This window comes from Stegastes partitus, unplaced genomic scaffold, assembly GCF_000690725.1.
Source record: "Stegastes partitus isolate 25-593 unplaced genomic scaffold, Stegastes_partitus-1.0.2 Scaffold630, whole genome shotgun sequence".
NCBI lineage: Eukaryota > Metazoa > Chordata > Actinopteri > Pomacentridae > Stegastes > Stegastes partitus.
In genome coordinates, this window is record NW_007578361.1 from 290,508 (window position 1) to 314,766 (window position 24,259).

At 42.9% G+C, this 24,259-nt stretch overlaps 1 protein-coding gene across 1 annotated transcript in view; it reads right to left on the reverse strand.

Annotated features, from left to right (window-relative positions):
• Positions 1–24,259, reverse strand: part of LOC103363068 (FERM and PDZ domain-containing protein 4-like) — a gene marked incomplete at its 5' end in the record, with an annotated part of 29,938 nt that continues 5,679 nt past the window's right edge. The window contains 15 exons of the mRNA XM_008289671.1: positions 1–4,460; positions 4,994–5,615; positions 5,670–6,004; positions 6,408–6,546; positions 6,677–6,859; positions 6,983–7,072; positions 9,845–9,971; positions 11,420–11,556; positions 12,051–12,170; positions 15,010–15,141; positions 17,916–18,023; positions 18,201–18,305; positions 20,007–20,052; positions 20,942–21,044; positions 22,341–22,492. Coding sequence (XP_008287893.1) covers positions 1,114–4,460; positions 4,994–5,615; positions 5,670–6,004; positions 6,408–6,546; positions 6,677–6,859; positions 6,983–7,072; positions 9,845–9,971; positions 11,420–11,556; positions 12,051–12,170; positions 15,010–15,141; positions 17,916–18,023; positions 18,201–18,305; positions 20,007–20,052; positions 20,942–21,044; positions 22,341–22,492 — 5,746 coding nt within the window. The remainder of the gene's footprint in view (positions 4,461–4,993; positions 5,616–5,669; positions 6,005–6,407; positions 6,547–6,676; positions 6,860–6,982; positions 7,073–9,844; positions 9,972–11,419; positions 11,557–12,050; positions 12,171–15,009; positions 15,142–17,915; positions 18,024–18,200; positions 18,306–20,006; positions 20,053–20,941; positions 21,045–22,340; positions 22,493–24,259) is intronic.

Here is a 24,259-nt window from a genome sequence, read left to right on the forward strand (position 1 = left end):
TATCTGTAAAATGTCTTTTAATAGGTTGGTGTATTATTGAAAAAAGAAAAAACAGGAATTGAATTTCTTCTTGAGACGTAACAGCGTCTTGATACATAGTGGTGGAATAATAAATCATTCAAGCACAAAAACTTATTCCAAAACAGATGATAATAAAACACACAAACTTAAAAAGTCGATATAATGAACACAGTGGTCAATCTGAAAGACTTCTTCAAGTTTTCTGAATTGTTAATATAATAGTAGTATCATCTTATATGTATTTACCATTTAGGGAAATAAATTACTATTTACTGCTTGTTAATTTTCTCTGAAAATAGTCTAGGTGGTAAAATATGAAGCAGTGGTAAATGCAGTGCAATTTTAGTGTCCCTGTATTTTAACCATTTCTAACAAATGTTCCTTTTGTCTTGCAAAAAAGAAAAGAAAAAGAACTGCATTGAAATGCGACAGGGTTGAAATCAGTTCACTTTAAAACAGTCATTCAGAAATTCGACCTAATATTTAGCACGACAATATGATGCAACTGTTTCCCCACTGGACTGACCATGTTACTGACACTTCTACAGGTAAATTATCATCGATATAATTATAAATATCTGTAGTAAAACTGCACTTCATGAACTGATTGAACTGAAAGTGAATTCACTCCAGCCCTGCACAATATTAAAGCAAATGATGCTGAATACTCGATGGCTTCTTGAAACTGCTACGGCAAATAATATAATTATATTGTGTTTATGTACATAATATACATCTTTTAAATAAGTTACATAATGCACAGGTAAAAGGGTATAGTATCTATTAGGTACATATCATATTACAAAGGTCTGAGACAGTATGGCTTTGTAAATATACATTACAATATTGTCATCAGAAAAAGCAAGTGCATTCAGAGGACTGTCTTTTAGCATCTTGCTCATCTTTCAGTGTGAATGCCATTAATTTTAATAGTAAGTCTAACTGCTACAAGTCTTAAACTGTTTTAAATTTTGATATGGAGACCTTATATGAAAAATATATGACTCTTCCAGCAGACTCAGAAACAACAAGATGCTTGAAAGACAGACGTCTAACTGCATAGGCCACACTACAAAGCATAAGGAGTAGCCTCTACTTGCTAAGCAGCGTTTTAAGGGAGCGGGTGAGTGCGTTAGCAATGGCCGACATGGTACTGGAGTGGCGGACCAGGGCTTTCACGCTGTGCTCCCCTGGTGCTCCCACGGTGGCAGCCTCAGCTGCTTTGAGCAAACAGATATAGTTCATGACGACCTCGTCAACCTTTGCCACGACCTCTCTTTGTTGGTGTGAGGCCGAGGGTCCGAGCCCCCGAACCAGACACATACAAGCTTCGCAGAGACAGCATAGCACCTGAAAGCTACAAGTTACAGCGAGCAGCATTTCCTCAGGACTACTGTGGGCCTGTGCCATCCTCCGACATGCCCGGCCCAGTTCCTTCGACTCGACAGAGAGGAGCGTCTTGTACTGGGATACATCCTGGATCGGCATCTGGACCCCGCGATCGCAGCGACCTATGCTGGACCTCACCAGTGCAATGAGCTCGCTGGCGTCACGGCGGACATCGCTGAAGCCAGATGGGAAGCCATACATGCGGTCCTTGAGGGCGTTGATTCTTGCCAGACGGTCGCTAAAGCTCATGTTATTGAGGACCTCCCCGTACAGCTGCTCCCCGGCAGCATCCACTGCTGAGCCGCAGGGTAATATCGATGATGCAGCAGCATCATTAAAATCATTCCCACCTCGGCTTCTTCTGGGCCTCTCCCACTCAATGTCGTCCTCTTCGCCCTCGCTCTTACGTTTGAAGAAGCAGTAGCTAAAGGGCCCATTGCATCTCCAGGGGCTGGTGTCCAATTTTTGAGAGCCCTTCATGTGTTTTGCATCTTTCTGTAATGGAAATGCTACAGATGCTCTTCTACTGTCGACCCTATTGCCTGTAGACCAGCATGTAGTGTGGGAAGATACAGAGCCTTGGGAGTAGCTCTTGGAGAGCCGCTTCCTCGTTGGTCTTCGTTGGACTTTGGTGTCACCTTGCTGGGACACAGATGGTGATAAGGGCTGCTGGCTCCGGCTTCGGGTGGGTTTATCAAACAGAACTTCCACGCTACCAGAACTTGCGGTGATATTGCTCGTGCTGCGTTTGAGCTCCCGGCCACGTTGCAGGCTATTGCTAAAGTGATCCGTCTGCGGCAGGGTCGGGGTGACAGCCTGAATGTGGTTCTGATTCTGCCGGGACTGAAGGGGATGGATGGAATCTTGTGGGCATCCTGAGTTGCTGGAGCTGGTGTTGGGCAGAGACAAAGGAGGAGGTGGTGGAGGTGGCGGTGGAGGAGGTGGACATTGGGGGTTTGGTGTTGGAGATGTAAGACAAGCTCTGCTGCCAGTAGACGCCTGCCTGATAAAAGCTGAAGGGTGATCTCCTCTTCCAAGTGAGAGGGTGTTGAGGTCCGCCCGCTGACCACTTACACCGGGGACGCCAGAGAAACAATCATTCGGACGAGAATGAGGGGACTGACGAACCGCATGTTTGGACCTCGGTTCTGATTTGAACCAGTCCTCTGAGCTGCTGCTTGGTTGGCTTCTTGACCGAGGTGGCTGCCTGTTCATGGTACCTCCACCCTCACGGTTTCCTCCTGTGATGATACCCCCGTCACGACCAACGCACCCCTCTCTCTTATAGAGCGACAGGAAGTGCTCAGGGTCCATACCGCTCCTCTCTAACTCACTTTCTAGGCCAGAAAAGGAGCTCCTCCTCTCAGAAGTAGCTGGCCTGAAATCTGAACTGTCATTTGGCCTCTGAGCATGCATGTCAGGACTTCTCTTGAGTTTGGCAGGAAGTGTGGCAGAATGATATGAACTTGAATTTCTATTAGACATCTGCATGGCAGCTGCGTTAGGGTTTACCATATTTGGGCTAAGAAATGGGGATGATATGGATGAAGGCATACATGGACAACGAGCAATGGTGTTCCCCCGATTCTTAACCATTTCAACAAGCTGTGGGTTGCTCGTGATAAAGCGCCTGGTGTCCTTTTTCACTGCCCCGCCCATGCCTGCACTGTGCAGCTTCCCTCCCTGATGCATCTGGCTGACTGTTAGATAGTTAATCAGCTGTCTGTAGGCCTCGCTGCCTTCCTTCTGGTTCAGACCCTTCAAACAGGCCTGTTGTTTCGCGAGCAGATCATTGTGAGACCTCTTACTTCCGGAACCTGACGCCTCTTTATGCTTAGATGGCGTGGCTGAGGAGGGTCGGCTCTGCTCGGCGGGGGCGTGAATATTGGGCAGCATTTTCCGGAGTAGGGCAGGGTCTGCGTGAGGGTGGAGGTCTTTTCCCTGAGCGCTCTGGCCAGCGATGCCGAGAGGGACTCCAGGTTTGTTATCTTCGTAGTTTAGCACCCTGAGTAACGAGGAGGAGGAACTGGAAAGCGGGTGCCTTTGCAAATGATGGTGTTTTGATTCAACCGCACCAGGGCCGAGTGGTGAGTCTGTTGGAGTGGCACAGGCACTACTGTTCGTGCTGCCACCGGCATCCAGTGATGAGCACAGAGAACCCTGCAGTGAACTGTGGGCTTCTCCTTGCAGACTAGAAATCCTCTTTGCTAGATGGTACTCACATAACCGTGCAACACTTTGTTGTCTCGAAATTGGCTGATGGTCACTTGGTACATCTGAACCCTGGTCAGACCCCCCAGATCTGGATTTTTTTGTAGGGGACAGCAATGATGCTACGACTAAATGTTCATCTTGCTCTGCAGCTGCGGCTCCATTATCTGTACCACAATCCCCTAAGTTGGCAACGTCCAAGAGGCGATCAGAAATAGCAGAGGAAGGGCGGGGACTTCTGTGGTGGTCACGAGGGAGGCTGTTCACTCCAAGGCCCTCGGCCACAGAATTTTCTGCCAAAAAAGAATTCTGTCTTCTCTGACTTTCTCCTTGCTCGCAGAATGAAGTGCGCTGGTCCAAGTCAAAATGTCTGCGGCTGTCACCTCTTTCAAATCGATGTCCGTCCCTTGTGCTGAAGGTGTTATACTTTCCACTAGAGTCTGCAGATTTTTTATGGTGCTTTCCTCCTGGCGTGGTGGAACTTGGACGCTGGAGAGTAGCTGAGAGATTAGTCTGGGACCTTATCTCCAAGCTTCCTGATGATGTAGTGTCCAACTGGGGGCTCCGCCTTGGAGGAACTGCAGGAGGCTGAAGGTGCCGTGTTGGACTTCGGGCTTTCTTCTGTATTGTTCCTCCTGTGCTGGGGGAGACGGGGAATTCTGTCTTCTCCTCAAGTAAAGGTTGGTAACCTTCCCTGGTAGCCACCAGAAGACGCATGTGGCTCTCGGTCAACCTGTGGGTAGCAGCTAGTTCAGAGATTTCAGTCATCTCTGAGGAGTTGGTCTCATTTCCAGAATCTGAGGATGACTCGGGGCTAAAGCCACGAGATGCGTAAACACCTAGAAGACAAGAGATACAAAATTAAATATCAATCGCTCAACTGAAAGTTAATTTCTGTGCACCAAAATAAATGTAATACAGATAAAAATGTGCATTATATGAGGGATGGTCAAACATTTTAGATGCTGTTAGTAGTGCAGGCTTAACAATCCTGTTTTTGTGACTTCTGGCAAAATTAAAATCAGTTATGGTTTTTGATTTTTATAGGTTGAATTTTTTTGATTACCCCTCGTACAAATGGTTTTTGTTCTAAAGTCATTGATGTGTTTTGGGAGTTTACTCACATAAAGAGGGCAAGAGCTGAAAGTTGCTGGGAGAGAGAAACTGCTTTTTTTCTGATGAACCAACACAAATGAAGTTGTGCACATTTTATGGTCTGAATGATCAAAAGAGAATTAAACAATGTCGTGTGAAGCTCCCTGCTTATTTAGTGAGGGTTAGAGTGAGTACAAATGAGTAAAAATCAATGCGAGACAAAGACATAAAAGACGGGGATCAAACATTATTGTGCTTGCATTGGATTACAACAGACCTGGATTGTTACCGCCGGGTGGAGGAGGAGGGGGCGGCCTGTGTTCAGAGACGGAGAGAGCCTCCAGTGCTTGAAGAGTATTCATGGCCGCATTCTCCCGCCTTCTCTCCCCTCCCCTGCTGCCCTCCCCCTCCCCGTGTGTGGGAATGGCATCAATCAACGACACCGGGATATCGTCATTTTCACGTGTGCTTAGAGGCCTTCCCTCAGGCGCCGCGTCCTCGTCTGAACTGTCCCGAAAGCCAGGCGGTGGAGCTGCGATCGCGAGGTTGAGCGTCTGCAGCAACGCGTCGTCTTCGTCGTCGTCGACGCCGTCGTCACCCTCGGGGGGAGGCAGGGAGGTCAGGTCGATGATGTCATCGGTCGAACCGGAAAGTGAGAGGAAGGTAGCTTTGCCGGCTGCTGTGGGTAATCCTCCACCTTGGTTTGCACCTTGTCTCTCGTCGCCCACAGGTGTCCCCCCGGTGGAGTCTTCCTCGCAGGAAGCATCGTCGTCATCTTCTGCGTCGTCCGTCGTGTCGCGGTAAAACAGATCCCTAAGCAGCGGCTCCTCGCCACCTTCCTCGCTTATAATGTTACTATAGACGTGTGTGAGACCGCTGAACTGAAATGGCACTCTGTCCTGTTGCCGAAAGTCTGTGTTGTTGTGCAAGTAGGGTGGTCTGTGCTCGGGCACCTCGGGGCTCTCCAACAGTCTTTCGTAGCCTAAGTTCTTGGGCTTGTTCAAAGGCGGGTTCCCCCCAAAAATAAACGACACTTTGGAGCTCCGAGGTGAGTCTTGAGGTTTGTGTCTGGTGGCGGGGGGAAGAGGAGGCGGCAACGGACTTCTTCTTGTCCCAAGGTCTCTGTCAGGGTTTTGGGGTTCGTGGAAATAAGGAGAGATGCTGTTCTCCCTCTGCCCATTATCGGAGTACTCAGAGTCTCTGTTGTAGACGTCTCCTTGGCTGGGTGACGGCTCCTCGTTGTCCCCCAGAGATGTGCTGTATGGCCACTCCAGGACACGATCCTGACCTGCAGGCAGCAGCAGCAACGCAAGACTTTTATTACTTTATGTGTTTTATATTTTATTTTGATTAAATTTTAAAGCATTCTCTTCATCAGAACTCTGAGTGCTCTACTTCAACATGTTTGAGGTTTCACGCTGCACTGTAAAGCATCAATTTTTAAGTCTTTTTCTTCCACAATGTGTCAGAGTCAGAGTGATCATCAACTTCTCAACTTTTTTTCAGTTTCATAGGGAGTTTTCTGCCAGAACAAAGATCTTGCTACTGTTTCAAATGCACTTTTTGAGAAATGACCAACATAAAGTGTCCTAAACTAGTGACTTAGAGCGATTGATGCCTTTATATATATATTTTTTTAAATCTGTAGTATCTTGATTACACAATGCACACAATATATCATAAGAACTCACTATTGTCGTCCCCTCCTGTGCTGTTGCAGTGGGCCATGCTGAAAATAGATCTCCTTGAGTCCACTAGGAGGCGATAGTAGCCTGCTGTTAGACAGGCAAGGTTCATTGCATCACTGGACTCCATGATAAGTGTGATGGGCTGTGAAAAAAAAAAGAGGGAAGGAGGCAAGCAAGGGCAGAGGGAAAAAAAAAAAGAGGAAAAAACAACAGATGTTAAAATTATGCAGGGCAAAGTGGTGTTTTCTGGCACTTCTGTTTTCTGCGCTCACCCTGACATCCAGAACATGCAGCTCCAGTCGGACGTTGGTCTCATCCTCAGTGAGAATCTCAATGCGGTTGACGTGGCTGAAGTCGGCCAGCAGGGCCACGAGGTTGGTTCGGGCGTTGATGACGTGGCTGATGCCGTAACGTGGACCCACTAACAGCGTCACCTCTGTCTGTTTCTCACCTTGCTGCAGACAGGAGTGTATATGCATCACACAGTTAAAAAGGATTTATCGTCCAGAAAGTTGCCGGACAAAACTGAAGTTCATTCTCAAACTTTTGCAGATCCTTTCTGGAACTAATGTCCTTACCAAAAGTATTGATTTGAACTCCCTCCCTCCGTAGAGTCTGAGTTCACTGAGGTACCTCAGGTAATGCACCTTGGCCTGCAAAGCAGTCAGCTGGGCAGAGAGAGGTGAAATACATTAGTAGGCATCTAAAACAAAATTACTTGAACAGATGCATTTGTCTTCTAATGTCAGGATGTAAAGCACTCTCAAGCCATTCTGATCTGGACCACTGGTTTTCCATTATATTCCATCATATCATTTAAATCAGATCAGAATCTGAGGAGCGGCTCCACTGCAGCGCTCTGTGGCTTTGCCAATGTGGATGTGTGCCTCTTCAGTCATTTAGGGCCAAGAGGAGTTTCAAAATTTAAACGTACAATCTTTTTCAAATTACCGATGTTATCACCTGAGTGAGATGCGATTGTGTAGGTGACCTTAAGTTTTATCCCTTCACTCTTAAGTCTTTACTACACCGCCTAATCCACAGTAAAAACCCATTGATATTTAACTCACCATTAATCTCACAAACAAAAGGCTAATGGGATGTTTGACCTTGTCGGTTAAAACCTGACGTCTGCATTACAAAATGTGTGTTTTTGAAATTGTTGCTCAGCCATTTTTTTGTGTTGTTTTAGCAGAATAGAGTCTACTGATGGAGGCTGAGTGATAACTTCAAGACTGTAATGAGAAAGGTGACTTGGAGCGTCAACGGTTTGAATTGAATGTCAGTTTATTGATGCTGCTTGGCTGTATTTCTCCCTAATGAATAGGCAGGACAGTAACCGCCACTGTGCATACAAATGATTAGTCAGCGCGTCATGCTGCTCAGGCCACAACATTAAAACCGCTGGAAGGTGAAGCGAATAACATTGATCACCTTGTTACAATATTCTGCTGGGAAACCTTGAGTCCTGGCGTTTATGTGGCCGTTACTTTGACATGCACCACCCACCCAACAGCACTCCCCGAAGGCAGCGGCCTCTTCCAGCAGGACAATTTACCCCACCGCACAGCAGAAATTGCTCAGGGACTGCTCACGGAACACAACGAAGAGCCAAAGGCATTGACCTGGCCTGCAAACTCACTGGATTCCAATCGCAGGAACACACCCCCTCCACTGAGGCCTCGCTCCGCAAAGCACAGTACCCAAAGGATCTGCTGCCAATGTCCCAGTGCCAGACACCACAGGACACCTTCAGGAGGTTCTGCGTCCATGCCCGGATGAGTCAGAGCTATTTTGGCAGCACGAGGGGGACCTACAGAATATTAGTGATTGTCGTACATAACACAACCTCAATGTCCTCATTTTTCAAATCTCTTGAACTCCACTGAACGGACGGAACATTATTCTTCCAAGCAATACTTTCTTCCTTTGGTGTTTTGATGATGGAGACGCTGTCTAACACATCCGTCTAAAGTCTCCCATTGGTGTCCATTCGGGTTGACTGTCAAGGCCACGGCACATGATTTACATCGAATCATTGTGGATGGGTGTGGTGTCATCCTGAAGTAGATAGAAATGCATCATCACAGGATGAAGGTGATCACATAGAATTGCTTTGTATTGATTTGGCCAAACGATGACCTCCCGTTGCATAACGGAGCCACTGAGTCCTTCCATGTAGGGGTGAAAAGTTCAGAGTCTTTTCCTAAAATTTGCCCCCGAACATAACGTATAGGTGTGCTTAACCTTGACTACATTCCTTCATCTGCTATGTAAAGCTGTATCACGTAGATTAACACGGAGCAATGCCGTTTTGCATGCCGACATCCAGCTTCAGCGCATGCTTCATGGCTCAGAGGCTGCAGCCATCATTTCCCGGATAATAAATAAATATATTGTCACTATAAAGCAACACATTAGACTATGATGTGTATCGAATGTGAGCCATAAAACCGACAGAGGACATAATTTAATTTGTAGTGACTCTTTCACATTCTTGTCACATTTATTCTTTTTTTTTTTTGGAATACTTTGTAGAGAGTAAAACAGCAGAGTTCCCAGCAGAGCGCTCAAAAGAAATATAGGAACAACATGAGCGTACATAATGTTCAGTCAGGATTGGTACACAATATATATGTTTGTTGTGATGAAGGAGCGTGTGTTTGTAATTGTTTTCTGGAGCTCTCTGTCTATCATTATTGATGTTTTAATGGGATTTGTGGACAATAAGAAAAGCATCTTGAGCTTAATCTTTGAATTTTGTGGCCTTATTTGTTGCTTTAGTATGTTTTTGTGCAGCGTGAGAACTCAAGAACACAATATCTCACGTGCATCAGAATTAAACATCTCCGAGATAAAAAGGAAAAAAAAAGTCCAGCCCCATCGCTCATTTCCCTCCTCGACAGTATATTAAAATCTACAGCAGCAGCTCACAAGCAAGTGCTGTTGACTTAACATAAATTCAATCTGTCTAACTCTGATTCACTAACCACATTTGCATGACAGCCGAAAGTAAATCACAGGCTACGGTTAAATCTCCAGCATAGGTTAATTCTGTTTTGGTCTGCCGCCGCTGATTTGTACTTGCCAGAGTTGATATGCAGACAAGCTGCTTGTATCATTAAAACAGTTTCATAAAAAGCTAAAAAAAAAGTTCAGCCAAAGTTGGATTAGCAGCCCCTGACTGGGACATGTGTGTGTGAATATGAATATCTTATTATGCACCGAGCTTGACAGTGTTATTCGCATTAGCATTCAAGGCCTGGCTCGGCAAAGGTCTTAAGTTGACGAGGGTGGGAACCTTTACAAGGTTGAATATGGCAGCGATGCTATTTTAGGATATTGCATCAGAAAACAGATAGACTGTGTGTTTGTGTGTGTGTGCGTGTGTTTTAGAAGTTTATTAACAAGGGCGAAGAAAGACAAAGAGCGCTGGTTACTTTTTTCCCTGGAGGCACGAGGTTCTGGTTGGTTTTGAGGATGTGTGTCAGGGCCTTCTTGATGTTTTTCTCCTTCATGCTGGACAGCACAGCGGGAGGCAGGAACAACGACAGACCCCACTCCTTTCTGTGGAGAGGAGATTGATTTCAGCATAAAGCCGTCCTTGGAAAAAAAAAAAAAAGCATTTCCACCGGACCTTGGTTAAACACTTTGGGCCTAAAGCTGGGAATCGGATGACGCTCGCTCTCAGACAAGCTGTCAGGAACAGAACAAAAACACTGAGTTGACTTTCAGGAGGACAACTTTCTCTGTGGAGGATGGTGGAATTTTTTCTGTGCTGAAAGACTTTGCGGTGCTGCAATATGCCGACGTAGCGTCTAGAAAAGCGGCAAAGTGTAGACAGAATATTGATTTTGCAGTATTATTTTTGGTACTATTTCATTTCAGTTTGGTAAGGCATCAAAATCAAATTAGACAAGTATGTTTTTCTCTTGTGGTGAAAAACCTGGACCAATAGTGGATTTTTCTTGTTCAAGAGCATCTATGAATGGAACAAACTCTCTCAACTCTCTGTACGCCAAGCGGTTTCTGTGTATTTTCTTTTGCTCGTGTCACCTTTTTACTCACCGTGGCCTCATTTTTCACTGCAATATAAAGCCATGCTTCTCTATGAAAACAGCATAACCATGGCTAGAAGGACAGAGAACTGAAAACGGCCTCTGTGCAGTATGATTAGGTTGTATTGCCAGAAAAAAATTAAGTTTATTTGATAACTTATTTTACAATATTAATTGAAAAATTAAAATAGAATCAACACGCATAGCATTTTTCCAAGTGCCCAAAAGTGCTACCGATCACAAAAAAAAATGTACTCCCTATATACTTTAGATATTTTACTGCTTGTATTTTTAATTTGAGTCTCATCTGCTCTGTGGAAACACTGTCTACAGTTCAGCCAACTTCCATGTAACAGTCCCTAAATTTTTTGTCATTTGACTTGTGGTTGCACCTGAGTCACTCGTGGCTTTCTGGTTGTAACAAGGAATGCAGAATTTTTTGTTTTTCACAGAATCTGTTTCATGCAAACTGTTTATTTTTGGCAATATTTTAAAAGAGACAAGAAGTAAAAAGAGATTTTGATGGTTTTAAGCCTAGATTGGGATTATTTTCCTGATGAAGCCACATTTTTCAGGCGATCACTTCTATGGCTATCCAAAAATTAAAAACCAAAAGATTGTTTTTGTTTTTACAGTGTTTGGTTCTGATAATTCGTGTCACTTTAGTGTTTTTAAAAAAAACAAAAAATGGCTTTCAAAGATGCTGGTGAGTTTTGGGGTTAAATCACTAGATGCTAGAGAAAAATTCTTGATTGTGAAACCAAATATGTCCAACCAAGTAAGAAACAAAAGGACAAAGTATTCAACTAAACCTGACAAACTCCTTTGAAACCATCAAAAAACTTCATTCATTGATGATTCAGCTCCAGGCAGTACAACAGTTGAACATTACAGATCATGTTGGCAGTGACAAAAAACTCACACGTACCTATACATTGCAGTTACACACAGACTTACTGGATATATTTGAGTGAGACCTTCTGACTCTGCCTGGTTGTCATGGTGAGGATGTACATCTGCAGGGCAGCCAATCGCAGCGCGGCGTCGTACTTCAGCTCCGGGCCGAACCGTTCTAGGACCACGTCGTTGCAACTCTGCGCCAAAGCAGGAAGAAAAGTTTACGTAAGTAAGCCCAAAGTCAAGTTTGTGGTCTTGTGAGACGCATTTTTTATCTCTCCAAAGAGCAAATGCAGCAGCAGTGCATCCCTGCTGAGCTGAAGTAAGTTGTTCTCAACCTTGGTGGCTTGAGATCCCTTCAAAGGGATGCAGCTTCCAGTCGGAAGCACATAACGGTGAACTCTGACAAGAAAAGATGATTAGCGTTCCTTGTTCCAGGCTATTTCACTTGACTAATTATCAGAGGAATCCTATGGGGAAGCAATTTATTATTTTTCAGGGAAGGAGTTTATACAAGAGTTTATTTGAAGACTTTATTTGCACATGAGGATTTTCTCTTGAAAGGATTAATAATTAAAACACAGTTAATCATCAAAAGTCATTTCCAAACCGTTTGGTGACATTTATTTGTTTATACTCTGGAAATTTTAGCTTATTTACTTTAAAAAATGCTCATATCGGCACTGTTTACCTGAACATAGAGGTATTCAAATGCCACGGCGTCTCTCCGGAGCAGCTCCACAGGGTCTCTGGGCACGAAGCTGATTCTAAAGAAACACTTCATCTTGTCAGAACCGGGCCTCTGGGTCACCTGGGGTGGAAAGAGATAGACAAATAAAGACAGAACAAAACCAGTTTTATGCAAAATTAGAACTTAACTGAGGTGCAAGTAGGGATTATTATGAGTTTGAGGAATAGTGGTCCTGGAGCAAGTAGTGATGAGAGGTGAAAGTTAACAGTATTAGCAGCTGCAGTGGGAGTCAAAGTATCAGTAAGAGCATTACAAGTAATTCAATACTTGTACAGCTACACTTAAAGACAGAAAGGAGGAGAAACAAGAGTTTAATGAGAGATGACGTTGCATTGTGGAAAGTGTAGGATTCAGAGCTTCGGGTTACTTACATTCTATATATAAGTAACTAACTGTACTAAGTATAAGTAAATAAATAAATAAATAAATAATAAGTAAATAACTTGCATGGATTTTGTGCAATCTTGAGAAAAACCTCACTCTTGTGATGCCTAACTTTATAGAAGTGCTGCTAGAATGTCACCATAAAGTGCTCTTTAAAGATGAAAGTACATGGCCGGCTTCCTAGATTTTACTTCAGAGAATGCACAGATGTAGTATTTATCAGCAAAGTATACTAAAGCATCATGTGTGAAAGTATGATAGCAACTTAGAAAAATGAATTAAGTGATTATTATTCCTACTACACTGCCACATAGCAGCATTTTAATTATAACTGGTCATGAGTATAATATACCAGGAGTTGATCCACTGGTTTGCACAACCATCTTTGACCCACAGACTCCCTAAAATAATGTGATATTATGATATTACATTATATAATGTCATATAATGTGATATTTATGATGTGGTTTATTTTTTTCTTTGTGTGTGTGTTTTATTTCTATGTCTTTATATTACTAACTCAGTGAGCTTTTGAATTGCTCCAAGGGGATAAATAAAGTTATTTGAATTGAACTGAATTGAATTCCATCCGGGCTGCAAGGTGGCTCGGTGGTTAGCACCGTTGCCTCACAGCAAGAAGGTCACCAGTTCATGTCCCAGTGAGGACACTCAGGATCTTTCTGCGTGGAGTTTGCATGTTCTCCCTGGGCAGCGTGGGTTCTCTCCGGGTTCTCTGGCTTCCTCCCACAAGGTCCAAAAACGATGGATGAATTGAATTGAATTCCATCCCAGTTTCTTTTCATCCTGCTACTGAACATGTGACCCTCAGCCCCTTTTTGTAGAGACAACTGTTTTAAAGAGTCCCTCTTGTGCACATGTACAAGTTACTAATTTTATTTTTGGAATCCTCTAAAGTATGCTGACATGCTTTAATGTTCAAGGAACATAATATTTTCCCTCATACTGTACATACTGCTACAGCAGCTCTTCTCTCACTCTGTTTGAAATGCTCAGCTTTAGCTCTTGTCTCTTTAAGGCTCCTGCAAAGTCCAGTCTGCTCTGATTGGTCAGTTGGCCTGACAAAGGTGAGACAACATGGAAGAATGAGGAAAGGTAGCCCCAGCAGAGGAGGCTCAAGTGAGGAAATAACAGACGACAAAGCTGCTCTGCTTTTTGTTCACTGTTAGGCAGTCTGTTTCTGTACATTGTTTGTGTACTTCAAACAAGTTTTCTGTGCGGGGAGACAAAATCCCTGTTGTATGTGCTGCACTTATCCTCTGCACCCCATTACAACTGCTTCATTAGACCGACGCCATTGTGCGATTAGTCAGATCGAACTAAAAATATCCTGCGTGTACAGCTGGAGCAGGTATTTGCCAAAGTCAGCTCGGAGCTCAGACACGCTGACACACGGGTGCCACCTCATCAACCGATCTTCAGAGGCTCCCAGAACAATCTGTCTTTAATGCTGCCGGGCGCTGCCTCCAGGTGGAAGACAAGAGCTCTTAAGGAGAGTGAAAACCTCTTGCTTGTCTTTTCCATTCACAAGTTTGCAATCCTTTTATAAACACAAAAAAGCTACAACACACTAAAAAAAAAAGGGAAAAACTCAGAAAGCAGAACAGTAGCTTGTTAATCAGGCTTATTATCATCATGAGCATATAAGGTTTTCTTCGTAAAATCTGCTAAATAACTGTCAAACAAACGCAGTGGAGGAAAAGGTAGTAGCACAGGTGAACCACATGTAGCACCAGCAGAAGCAACATTAATAGTGAAACTTAAGTGGCAGCAGCTTTCAGATTCATAATCACATCAGAGCTCTTCAAGTCACTACAACCCGAAGACACGGTTGTGTAATTCAGCAGCAGTAACCCAGAAAAACTAAACTTGCTTGCAGGGTCATCTGTGCATTTGATTCCATCTCTTATTCAAGAGAAAACCACAAGACCAGCATCATCTTTAAAATATTGATCGTATTTTATACATTATTTAATATCTGAGAGCAGAGAGGGCCGATAGAGAAGAGTGAGAGCTGATTTTCCATTTCAAGCACTACCAGCTTTCTCCAATGCACCTGTCGCCGAGATTGACGCCCAGGTGTATTAAGGCGCAGTGTACGGTTTAGCGGCTCTGTCATAGAAGAATGACTCTTAAACATTCTTTGCCATTGTGTGTGCCACATGCAGAGCTTCACATCTGAACTATGTGGTATGAATATTAAAACTGTCCTCTTGTGATCCTGCTGCCTCATTAGAATGTAGCGGGCACTGTGGGTGAGTGTGTGTGTGTGTGTGTGTGTGTGTGTGTGTGTGTGTGGGAGGGTAGGTGTAATGTGAGCTGTCGCCCCTGCTGTGCCTGTGCTGATAAATGACACTGGGGTCTAAATGCTGCTTGAATACTGAGCAGGAAATGTGTGTGTGTGTGTGTGCGGATGTCGGCGTATGTGTGCGAATCAGACGTAAAAAAGAGACACCAAAAAAAAAATAAAAAAATGAAGGAAAGAGGAAACATCTACCTGAGTAAGCATCTCCTGTTCGTGCAGGAGAAGCAGTTTGCTTCCAGAGCCTTCAGTCCTCTGCTCCAACATGAGGGAGAAGTGCTCGATGCATTTGATTGACAGCTTCTCTTGCAGGGTCAGGATCACTTCCTGAAATGACAATGCAAAGAAATTCATCAAAATAGTTTTGTACTATTATTTAATCGAGATGACATATGCCTTAAGAAATAGACTCAAAGAAGGAGGACAACTTTTGTTCCCAGAGCTGTCCTCCTTCTAAATGCACAACCATCTCTGACCCTCTGACTCTCTGCCAATGCCAATGTAATATAATGTAATATAATATTTATGATGTCGTTTATTGTTTTAGGTGGTGGTGCAGAAAACATGTTGAGGATGATTCTAAATTGTCCATAGGTGTGAATGTGAGTGTGCTTGGTTGTCTGTCTCTAAGTGTAGCCCTGTGATAGACTGGTGACCTGTCCAGGGTGTCCCCTGCCTTCACCCTGAGTCAGCTGGGATAGACTCCAGCCCCCCTGTGACCCTAGTGAGGATGAAGCGGTGTATAGATAATGGATGGATGGATGGATGTCTTTATATCAAATACTCAGTGAGCTTTTGAATTGCCCCGACGGGATAAATAAAGTTATTTGAATTGAATTGTATTGAATTTTTCAGCTACTATCAAAGAAATCAATGTATTTTTCAAAACATAAAATCCAGCAATGGGCACCAATAACTTTGGAAAACCACTGCTGATTAAAGATGTTATTATGAAAGTCAAATGTTTTTACAGTAAAGACATTACTGCATATCTAAAAAACGCTATTAGTCATGTATTTGTATTGTGTGTTTTGTGTCATTTTTGGTAAACAAAATTCCACACATACATGTAAAAAGCTAGAAGCTTTTTCTAAATACTGTCACCACATACGAATGTTTGTGCACAAAAGGCAACCAGAGGAACTGAATCCTGAAGATCTGTGAACTCAGTGTCAGCTGAAACCAGCCACTATGTTGGAACTTCAATGAAAAAATACCACAGTAATCATCAATACTAGTATATGACGTTTTGTTCTGTTTTAGATCTTTCTCAAGCTGTCCCCCTGACATCTTCAATTTTCTTTCCAATCTTTTCATTGTTGTAACACATTCTGGAAAAACATAATGTGAACCAGCAAAAAAACCCCAAACAAATACTCCTTTTTTTAGTGTGAATACTGACTTTCTAGAGCATACTTCATTCCATGACACTGCATAGCACAGTGGGCCCCTCACTGGATTTAATGTTTTGTATGGAACTGGGCCACAACTATAGAGGTCCATGTGGGGAAACATATGCCTAATATATGAAGGCATTATGCATGAACTTGGTGCAGATTTACACAATATGGCTTGAGTGCCTGCAACAGAAGCAAACAGAGAAGTTCTTCACATTCATCTGGAGAGGCAGTGAAACAGAGGTTGACTTATTGAGGTGATAACTTCATTTTTTTCCCTCAGTTTCCCTCAATATAAAAACATGTTTTGGTAAATACGTTTTTTTGTTTTTTTGCTCCCTGTCGCTCATCGGATGATTTGCTTTTTGCTTTATTGAAGCTTAGGTAGCTTACATGAGCATGAGGAGAGAGCTACAGTGCTTAGAGGAGCTCGGCAGCAGAGATCAGATGGGTGAGCTCAGTTTAAGGTGGAAGGCAGCAGCTGTGACTGAGTTCATCACTGAGTCATGAAACATCCACCTTGCCAATTATACAGCCTCACGCTGAGCCTCGAAATCTTGTTTTCAGAAAATAAGAAGTCCTGTCCTGAATAGAATAAAAAGCAGCCCTTGACTGACTGTGGCTCACATCTGAACTGTCAGTCACCTTTATTATAAATACAGATAACTTACAGGACAGCTTTTGTGTTATCTATGTACTTCCCTTTACTTTTTTTTAATGATTATTCAAAGATTGCTATCAAAAAATACCTACTATTGCACTTTCACATTTAAACAAACAGAGCGCTGCTAATGCACAAATCTTTGCTGCATATTAAAATAAAGTTCTCTGAATTCAGTGCATTACTCGAGGCAAAATATAAATAAAACTGAACCCAAAACCCCTCACTTGCTGAACACCAGCTTACCGATTGACACTACAATGTTCCCTGAATGCATCACCTGTGCACAGAGAAGCCTCTAGTCTCCACTTAGTCACTGCAGCACAAACAACCCAGACAGGTGTGTGATCCAAAATGACTTCTAATGCTAGATTTTGCAAAGTTGAAACCCAGAGAATGAGTTTTCTTTTAAATGTCAATATCGCAGTCGATCATGTAATGACGGGAAGCCAAAATCATGATGATGGCTTAAATCTGATTAGCTGTGCAGCCCTCATCGATTGGGATGAAGTTAGTGGCTTAGCAAGGTTCCTCAGTAGCATAACTCAGATACTTTAAAACCTAAATTATGCTGGCGAGGAATTAGCAAAACTAGAAAGACAGCATGTAATTCCAGTTGTCACTGATGTCCCACCGACTACACAATGTTGGGTTGAAGGGTCGCAAAGATACAATACAGATTCTGCTCATCAATATTCAACCTAAGGCCTTATTAAGATAACGTTTTTTTGCACTGAGGCTAACAAGACAAACTCATTATGCTCTCTTTCTTTCTAAACTCCACACTGGGAGCAGCCGAGGATCACAACTGAATGAAAATCAACAAGTGGAGAAAAAAAAAAAAAAAAAGCTCTCCGCTACGTCGACTGAATAAATAAGCTGCTCAAACAAACGGAACTCAAAAAGCGACTGAATTTCACGGTCGGCGTGCGTATCCAGACGCACTAATTTGAACTTTTAAATGAATTTCTGTGTTTGTAATTATAGATTCAGCGGAGGCTCGCTGGTTTCGTGAAGTGCGCCCTGAAGCGCTGAAAACACACCTTGATAGAGGTACTGCTGTCAAAGCGAAAAGACTTTGTCTGCCCGTTCTCCAGGTAGACCTTCAGGACATTTGGCATGAACAGAAGAGAGTTGTCCTTCACCGGGTTCTGCAAAAGATGGAGTGTGATCAGTGGTCGGTTGAAAGAACTTCAATGTCATGTCATAACTCATTTCGGTGATTTTCTTATCTGTCTTGCGGTCGCTGAGCCGTCTGTCTGAGGTGAAAACCATCTGGCAGGGCCTATATAGGTCATACATAAGTGTGTACGTGTGGGAGAACTCACTGGAACCTGGCCGTTTATAATGACCTCCTCAGCAAAGCGCACTTTGACCGGATTGGACTTGAGCATGGCTTTTTTGGCTGCACTGATGAACGCTGATTTAGGGGACTAAGAGGCAACCGTCCAAAGAGAGAGACAGAAAGAGAGAGAGGGGGTGGAAGAGGAAGAAAGAGATAGACAGATGGAGGGAAAGAGATAAAGAGAGGCATAAACACGTGCTCACATGCAGAGAGGGAAAAAAAAAACAGGTCTCCAGCACATTGAAATTTGTGGTTTTGAACTAGATCTATATTTAACATTCATATGAAACAAGCACTTTTACCTCAGACTCCTAAAACTGTGATTCATTTGACCAAAAAATTAAAAATGAGGGAACATAGTGTAATTCTTTCATCTTCTTCAAAAGACAAGGTTGTCATTATTTTATAATTTTCTTGATAAAAAGACCAAAACCAAAACTGAAAAGGCTTTCTCTTCTGCTACATTTAACCGAATGGAAGAACTTTAAATACACCATTTTACATTTTCAAAATGCTCAGAAACTTCACAAAACAGCTGGGCACTGGAGTTTTTTCACATATGTTACTCAAAGTGGGAGAAATAGTTTAATTTTTGGGTCTATTTTCTGAGGTGGATTGATACACAGGAGCATGCAGATTTCACTCAACACATAATTCAGATGCAATTTATTTATGAGCTCTTAAAGGACTTCTTGTCCATGTTGTTCTTCAAACAGTCAGCATTATTCTTAGCAAAAATTCTTGTAGTTGATTGTACTCGATTGATCTTCAGCACTGCTTCTTGGCTCCACGTTCAGGCTTTACAAAATCTAACCAGTGATGCAAGATTTCAGCCGATCACACGTATTTTATCAGGTGAGATAGTATAACATAAGGCATAATAATTAATAATTTGGATCTTTCCCACTGTTGCCAACCGCTTGCTCAGAGGAAGGCAACTTTGGATTGTTGAGTTCTCTGTTTAAATTTGTAAGGTCTATACCAGGGGTGTCCAATCCTGGTCCTCGAGGGCCACAATTCAAATGATCAGCTCATCATCAAGCTCTGCAGAAGCCTGATAATGATCCTGATCATGTGAATCAGGTGTGTTGGAAGAGGGAAACATCTAAAACATGCAGGACTGTGGCCCTCGAGGACCAGGATTGAACACCCCTGGTCTATACCTTACTTTGTTAAGCGTTACGTGTGATAACATATGTTGTAAACTGCGCTACACAAATAAAATTGAATTAAAAATTTAATTGAATTTTAGCTTCACTATTTCTGAATTGCATGCATACGCCCATGCTCGTCTGGTGGGAGGGGCTTAGGACTTGGCCGGATTTCTGCCTTCTGTAGCTCAAAAGCCTGAGTTTAAAAATTCAGTATTTTAGCTGCTGGCAAGAAATTATTTTACCGAAAGCTGAACCAAACGTACACATGAATCATCTACATCTCTTTACTGTTGGTTTTGACCTTTTTAAGGGACATTTTGACGAAAGTAGTAATTCTGAATATCGCTAGATTCAACCTTTAAGTGCAGGAAAGAAATGAACAGGCCTGGAGGAGGGTTTTGGAAAGCTCAAACATCATCCTTTATGCAGATGGATATATTTTTCTAACTCAGAACTATGAGCTGTCATCATGCTTCTGAAATCATATAGAAACATCAGTTATTGTGACAAAAATGATATTCATCTGAACCCTCAACATGTTTCATATATGAATATACGGCATATGGGGAAACGCTATTTTTAGATTCTACATATCAGCACAAATACATCTCCCAACAAGTGCGTGATCTACTCACAGGATACGGTTGGACAACAGTCAACATGATGGATTCTTTGCAGCTCCTGGAGCAAAAAAAAAAAAGACAGCGAAATCACAGTCATGAAAAAACAACAATCGCAGCGAACAACAACGGCAAATAAACAAGAGGAACTTGATTAGCTTGTGTGAAATGGAATGAGGTGCCTCAGGCAATCACCATTTACAAGAAGACGCAGTTAAAACCAGAAGCATGAACACGCGTCTGACTCATTAGTTTTCCATTCGATTTAAAATCTGAACAAGTGACCATATTTCCTGTGAAGTGTCACATAACTCCGAAAGAGCACACACTTTTTAATTCTTATTTCCTCTCATTAATTCTGAATATTTATTATATTTGCGCGATGAGCAGAACTGTATTAAGCACGCATCAGGCAGACGAGTGGAAAGCATCGCGAAGAGTTGGCAAGAACTTCATCGGAGTGATATTAATGATGTTTTAAATAGCAAACGAATGATAATGACTTTAATTAATTGTTGTTTTGTTGTTGCTGTACTGCTGTGATTAATGTTGACGCCGCTGTTTAAAATGGTTCAAACGGCTTTAATTGGAATAGAAAGTTAATTTATGTGAATGTTGCGCTGGCTTTCAAGGCAAGGGATTGGAAATAGTGCTTTTTCATGCAGGATTATCATGTGACACGTAGCTAGCCTTCCACCCACGTATGTTTTTATGGTTTCCAGGTGATTGCCTGCCTTAAAGTTCATGGGGTGGAAGCAGGAAGCCTAGATTTATGTGTACCATCAATACTGAAACCAATGCATGTATTTTTTTTAAATCAGTGAAATGCATCTTTACATTCCAGTTGTTTCGCCTGTTTATTTATTTATTATTTTTATCTCTATCATCTACCACCTCCTGCCCTGATCTGAACTATTCCAGCTCCGTCCCTGAGCTTTTTTTTTTTTTACCTGACGAGATCGATGACCCGCTCTCTCGGCGCCGAGCTGACTGGCTCATCGTTGATCATGATGATCTCGTCGCCCGGCAGCAGCTTCCCCTCGGACGGACCACCTGCAAACGCATGCAAAGGGAGCCATTAAACCTCTGTATCAAAACAGCAGCTAGAGAGAGAGAGAGAGATTTACTCTGTTATCCAAAGATAATCTGCGAATAAAGCAGCTGAATGAACACGTGTATTTGTGCTTTTGTGCTGCGTAAACGTGTCGCCGGGCAGGTAATTTGGAGATAAATCCACTTTGTTGAGTGTGTCATTTAATAAGTGTGAGCATTAATCCACTGCCTGCATGTATTCCCTTTACTTGGGCAGCCAGTCTAAACAGAATATTCATTAGTTCAATTGTCTGCTTAGAATTCAGCACTGATTGATTATTGAGATGCCTAATCACTCTGTGTGTCTGTGCAGCCAATAGAGCTGACAGCTGATTGGAGTCCGTAAGCAGCAGTTTGGCAGCAATTTGGCAATCAGCCAGTCAGCCAAAATAGTTCCGCAATAATTTGTGTTCGTTTTCTTTCTCGCATGTGGTCAAAACTAACTAACGTGTGCAATCACAGGCTGTAAAATCGAACAGTGTGCAGTCACGTTAGCAGCTGTTTGAGCTGATTAGCACACTTCAAACGGTGAAAACGAACTCATAAACCCGCTCTCTTTCAACGTGCACACGCTCAGATTTGTACTCGAGCGTAGCTGGAGGTGTTAGTACTTGTAGTTGTGTTATTTTCTTTTATGTAGCTTTATCACATCTTGCCAGAGTTGAATGTTTTTCTTCTTGCTTTTAGCCATTCAGACACCCAGAGGAACGACCGGATGATATAACGTCGGTACTTCACTTAATGAAGATTTTTTTTAGATGGAGAAAAGTTTGCAATGTGATGGCAACAGCTTTAAAAAAGTAGTTTTTCCTCAAACTGTGATGGCAACTGCTTTAAAAATAAAACATTCCTGCAATCCTGAGTCTTTTCTCATGCTTGTGCACTGAACTACTGCTCTAAAATGAGATTTTCTGGTTATTACATGGCAAAGACTGCAGGAAAAAAAAAAAAGGCATGACCTAAACTGTGGTTCACAGAGGATGCGACATGAAAGAATTTTGTGCGCCTGTGATGATTTGACAGCTGACTGACAGCAAAGCAGCTGGCCCGCAAGGCATGCTGGGCAGGAAAGGCAAAAGCGAATCAAAACACCCTGAACACCATGACAAGTCCGGATGATATGAAAAATGTCTCAACTTGGAATTTCTCTGCAACAGACAGTGCATCTTTATAAGAAATAATGTTGGGACATGATGTGTTTATTGTGTATTAGATTGTATAAAGCTGTGTTCTACATGTGCTTGATTTGACACCCACCTGGTGTGACAGAGCGGACCACCACCGGTTTCTCGCTGCCCGCCACAAAGCCGAAACCCAGGACCGGGTCCCGCCTCATCTCCACCAGACGGGGGGCGGGAGGGAGCCCATCCAGGTGGACCTCCTCCAGGGAGCTGCTGTGGGACACTTGGCTGGAAAATATGAGAAAAAAAAAGACAGATGAGTTCAAATCCATGTGGCAAAACAAAGACAGGAGAAGACGCACATCCTACGTTTAACTTTAATTCACTTAAAGTTCAGACAAGTTCAGAGGCGCTCGATAAGGACAGCAGCCACCCTGAGACGCTGATCAACCTCATCGTGCTGACCCAGCACCTGGGCAAAGCTCCCGAGGTAACCAATCGGTATCTCTCCCAGCTGAAGGATGCACACAGAGCTCACCCCTTCCTCAAAGACTACTTAGCGAAGGAGAATGAGTTCGACAGACTAGCGATGCAGTACGCTCCCACCGCTACAGCGTGAAGCAGCTGCTTCTACCGTGGAAACGACTTGTCATCTTACATGTGTAAGATCGCTGACTGACTTGCTGATCCAAAGTGACGTGAAATGAGTCAGCAGTTACTTTCAATTCACGATGACATGCAGCTGGTAATGGGCACAATGACGGATCAGATCTCTCCTGCTGGTTAAAAAAAAGGCTCTCTTGAAGAACTAAGTGCAAATTAGAAGCCGATCAATGAATTCATTCCTACAGAAGTAATAGTTTTAGCTGAGACAGATAACATTAAACTCGGAATGAATGATTTGAGCCGTTCGATCTGCTGTTCATAAATCAGAGCTTTGGCTTGGGTTTACAACATTTTATGCTTAAGAGCCACTTATAACAGAGAGCACAGGTTCTGCATTCATAAAATGCCTCGGATTTGCAATCTGGAACCTATTTGCCTCTTACAGCCACATAAAAGTCCACAGACTATTCAGAATTAAAGTGCACTGATCATTTAATGAGGTCACAATTATTCATTTTTCAGTGTGTAAAGGACTTGTACATCTTTTTTATGTGGGCTCTGCAAAGGTGCTTTTTCTTATTTTCTGCAGCAGCTGATTGCAGTTATCGTCATTATAATGAAATCCATTCCTCGTTCTGCACTTTTTCCAATTAATTCCAATTTAATTGATTCGGAGAACTCGGCATTTGGCTGGTCCATTTCACAGACCACCTGAGCTTTCCTGAACGCTGTTTCCTCCTGTTGCAAACTAATAGAAGTAACAGAGACGCACGTATAAAGGCAGGATGTCTGGTTTTTAAATGGCAAAGACGACGGAAAAGATAAACACTCCTTTGAACTGTGATTGCTCAGTCATAGCTGAGCAATAAGAAATGACTTAGTAACCAGTCAGTATTGCACAGACGGTTGCAAATGATGTTAACAAGCGGCAATCAATGCAGAAGAGTCAGAAACTGCAGTTCCTCGAATGACCACTAGAAGCTGGCTCCAAAAGAGAGTCATCCCCATTGACCTCCATGTTAAAAAATCCAACTTTGCAGCTGAAATAAACACATTCACAGCATGGAACAGCCTGAAATCTACACCTAATTTCCAATTTCTTTGGTAAATTTTTCAAAAACTCACCCATTTTAATTGTATTAAAGTTGTCAATAATTAAGGGCGTGGCCACTTTGAGGAACAGGAGAGATGTTCTTCTGCTCCACCTCTTTGCCTATTTGGATTAGCTTGACGTCAATGCTCGGAGCCACCACACTGAGCTTCAAAACAACTCTTTGCAAACCCATTTCTGTGATATTTTGGCTCCGCTTTTGTACAGTGAGAGGAGGTGGCGGTGCATCATCCATCTTTATGTACACTTAGCGGTAATTAACAGCTTGCCACTTGTAAATAAGCGTTTAACATCCGAGTCACAATTGTGAGTGGCAAAGACATTTTCTGACGGCTCCA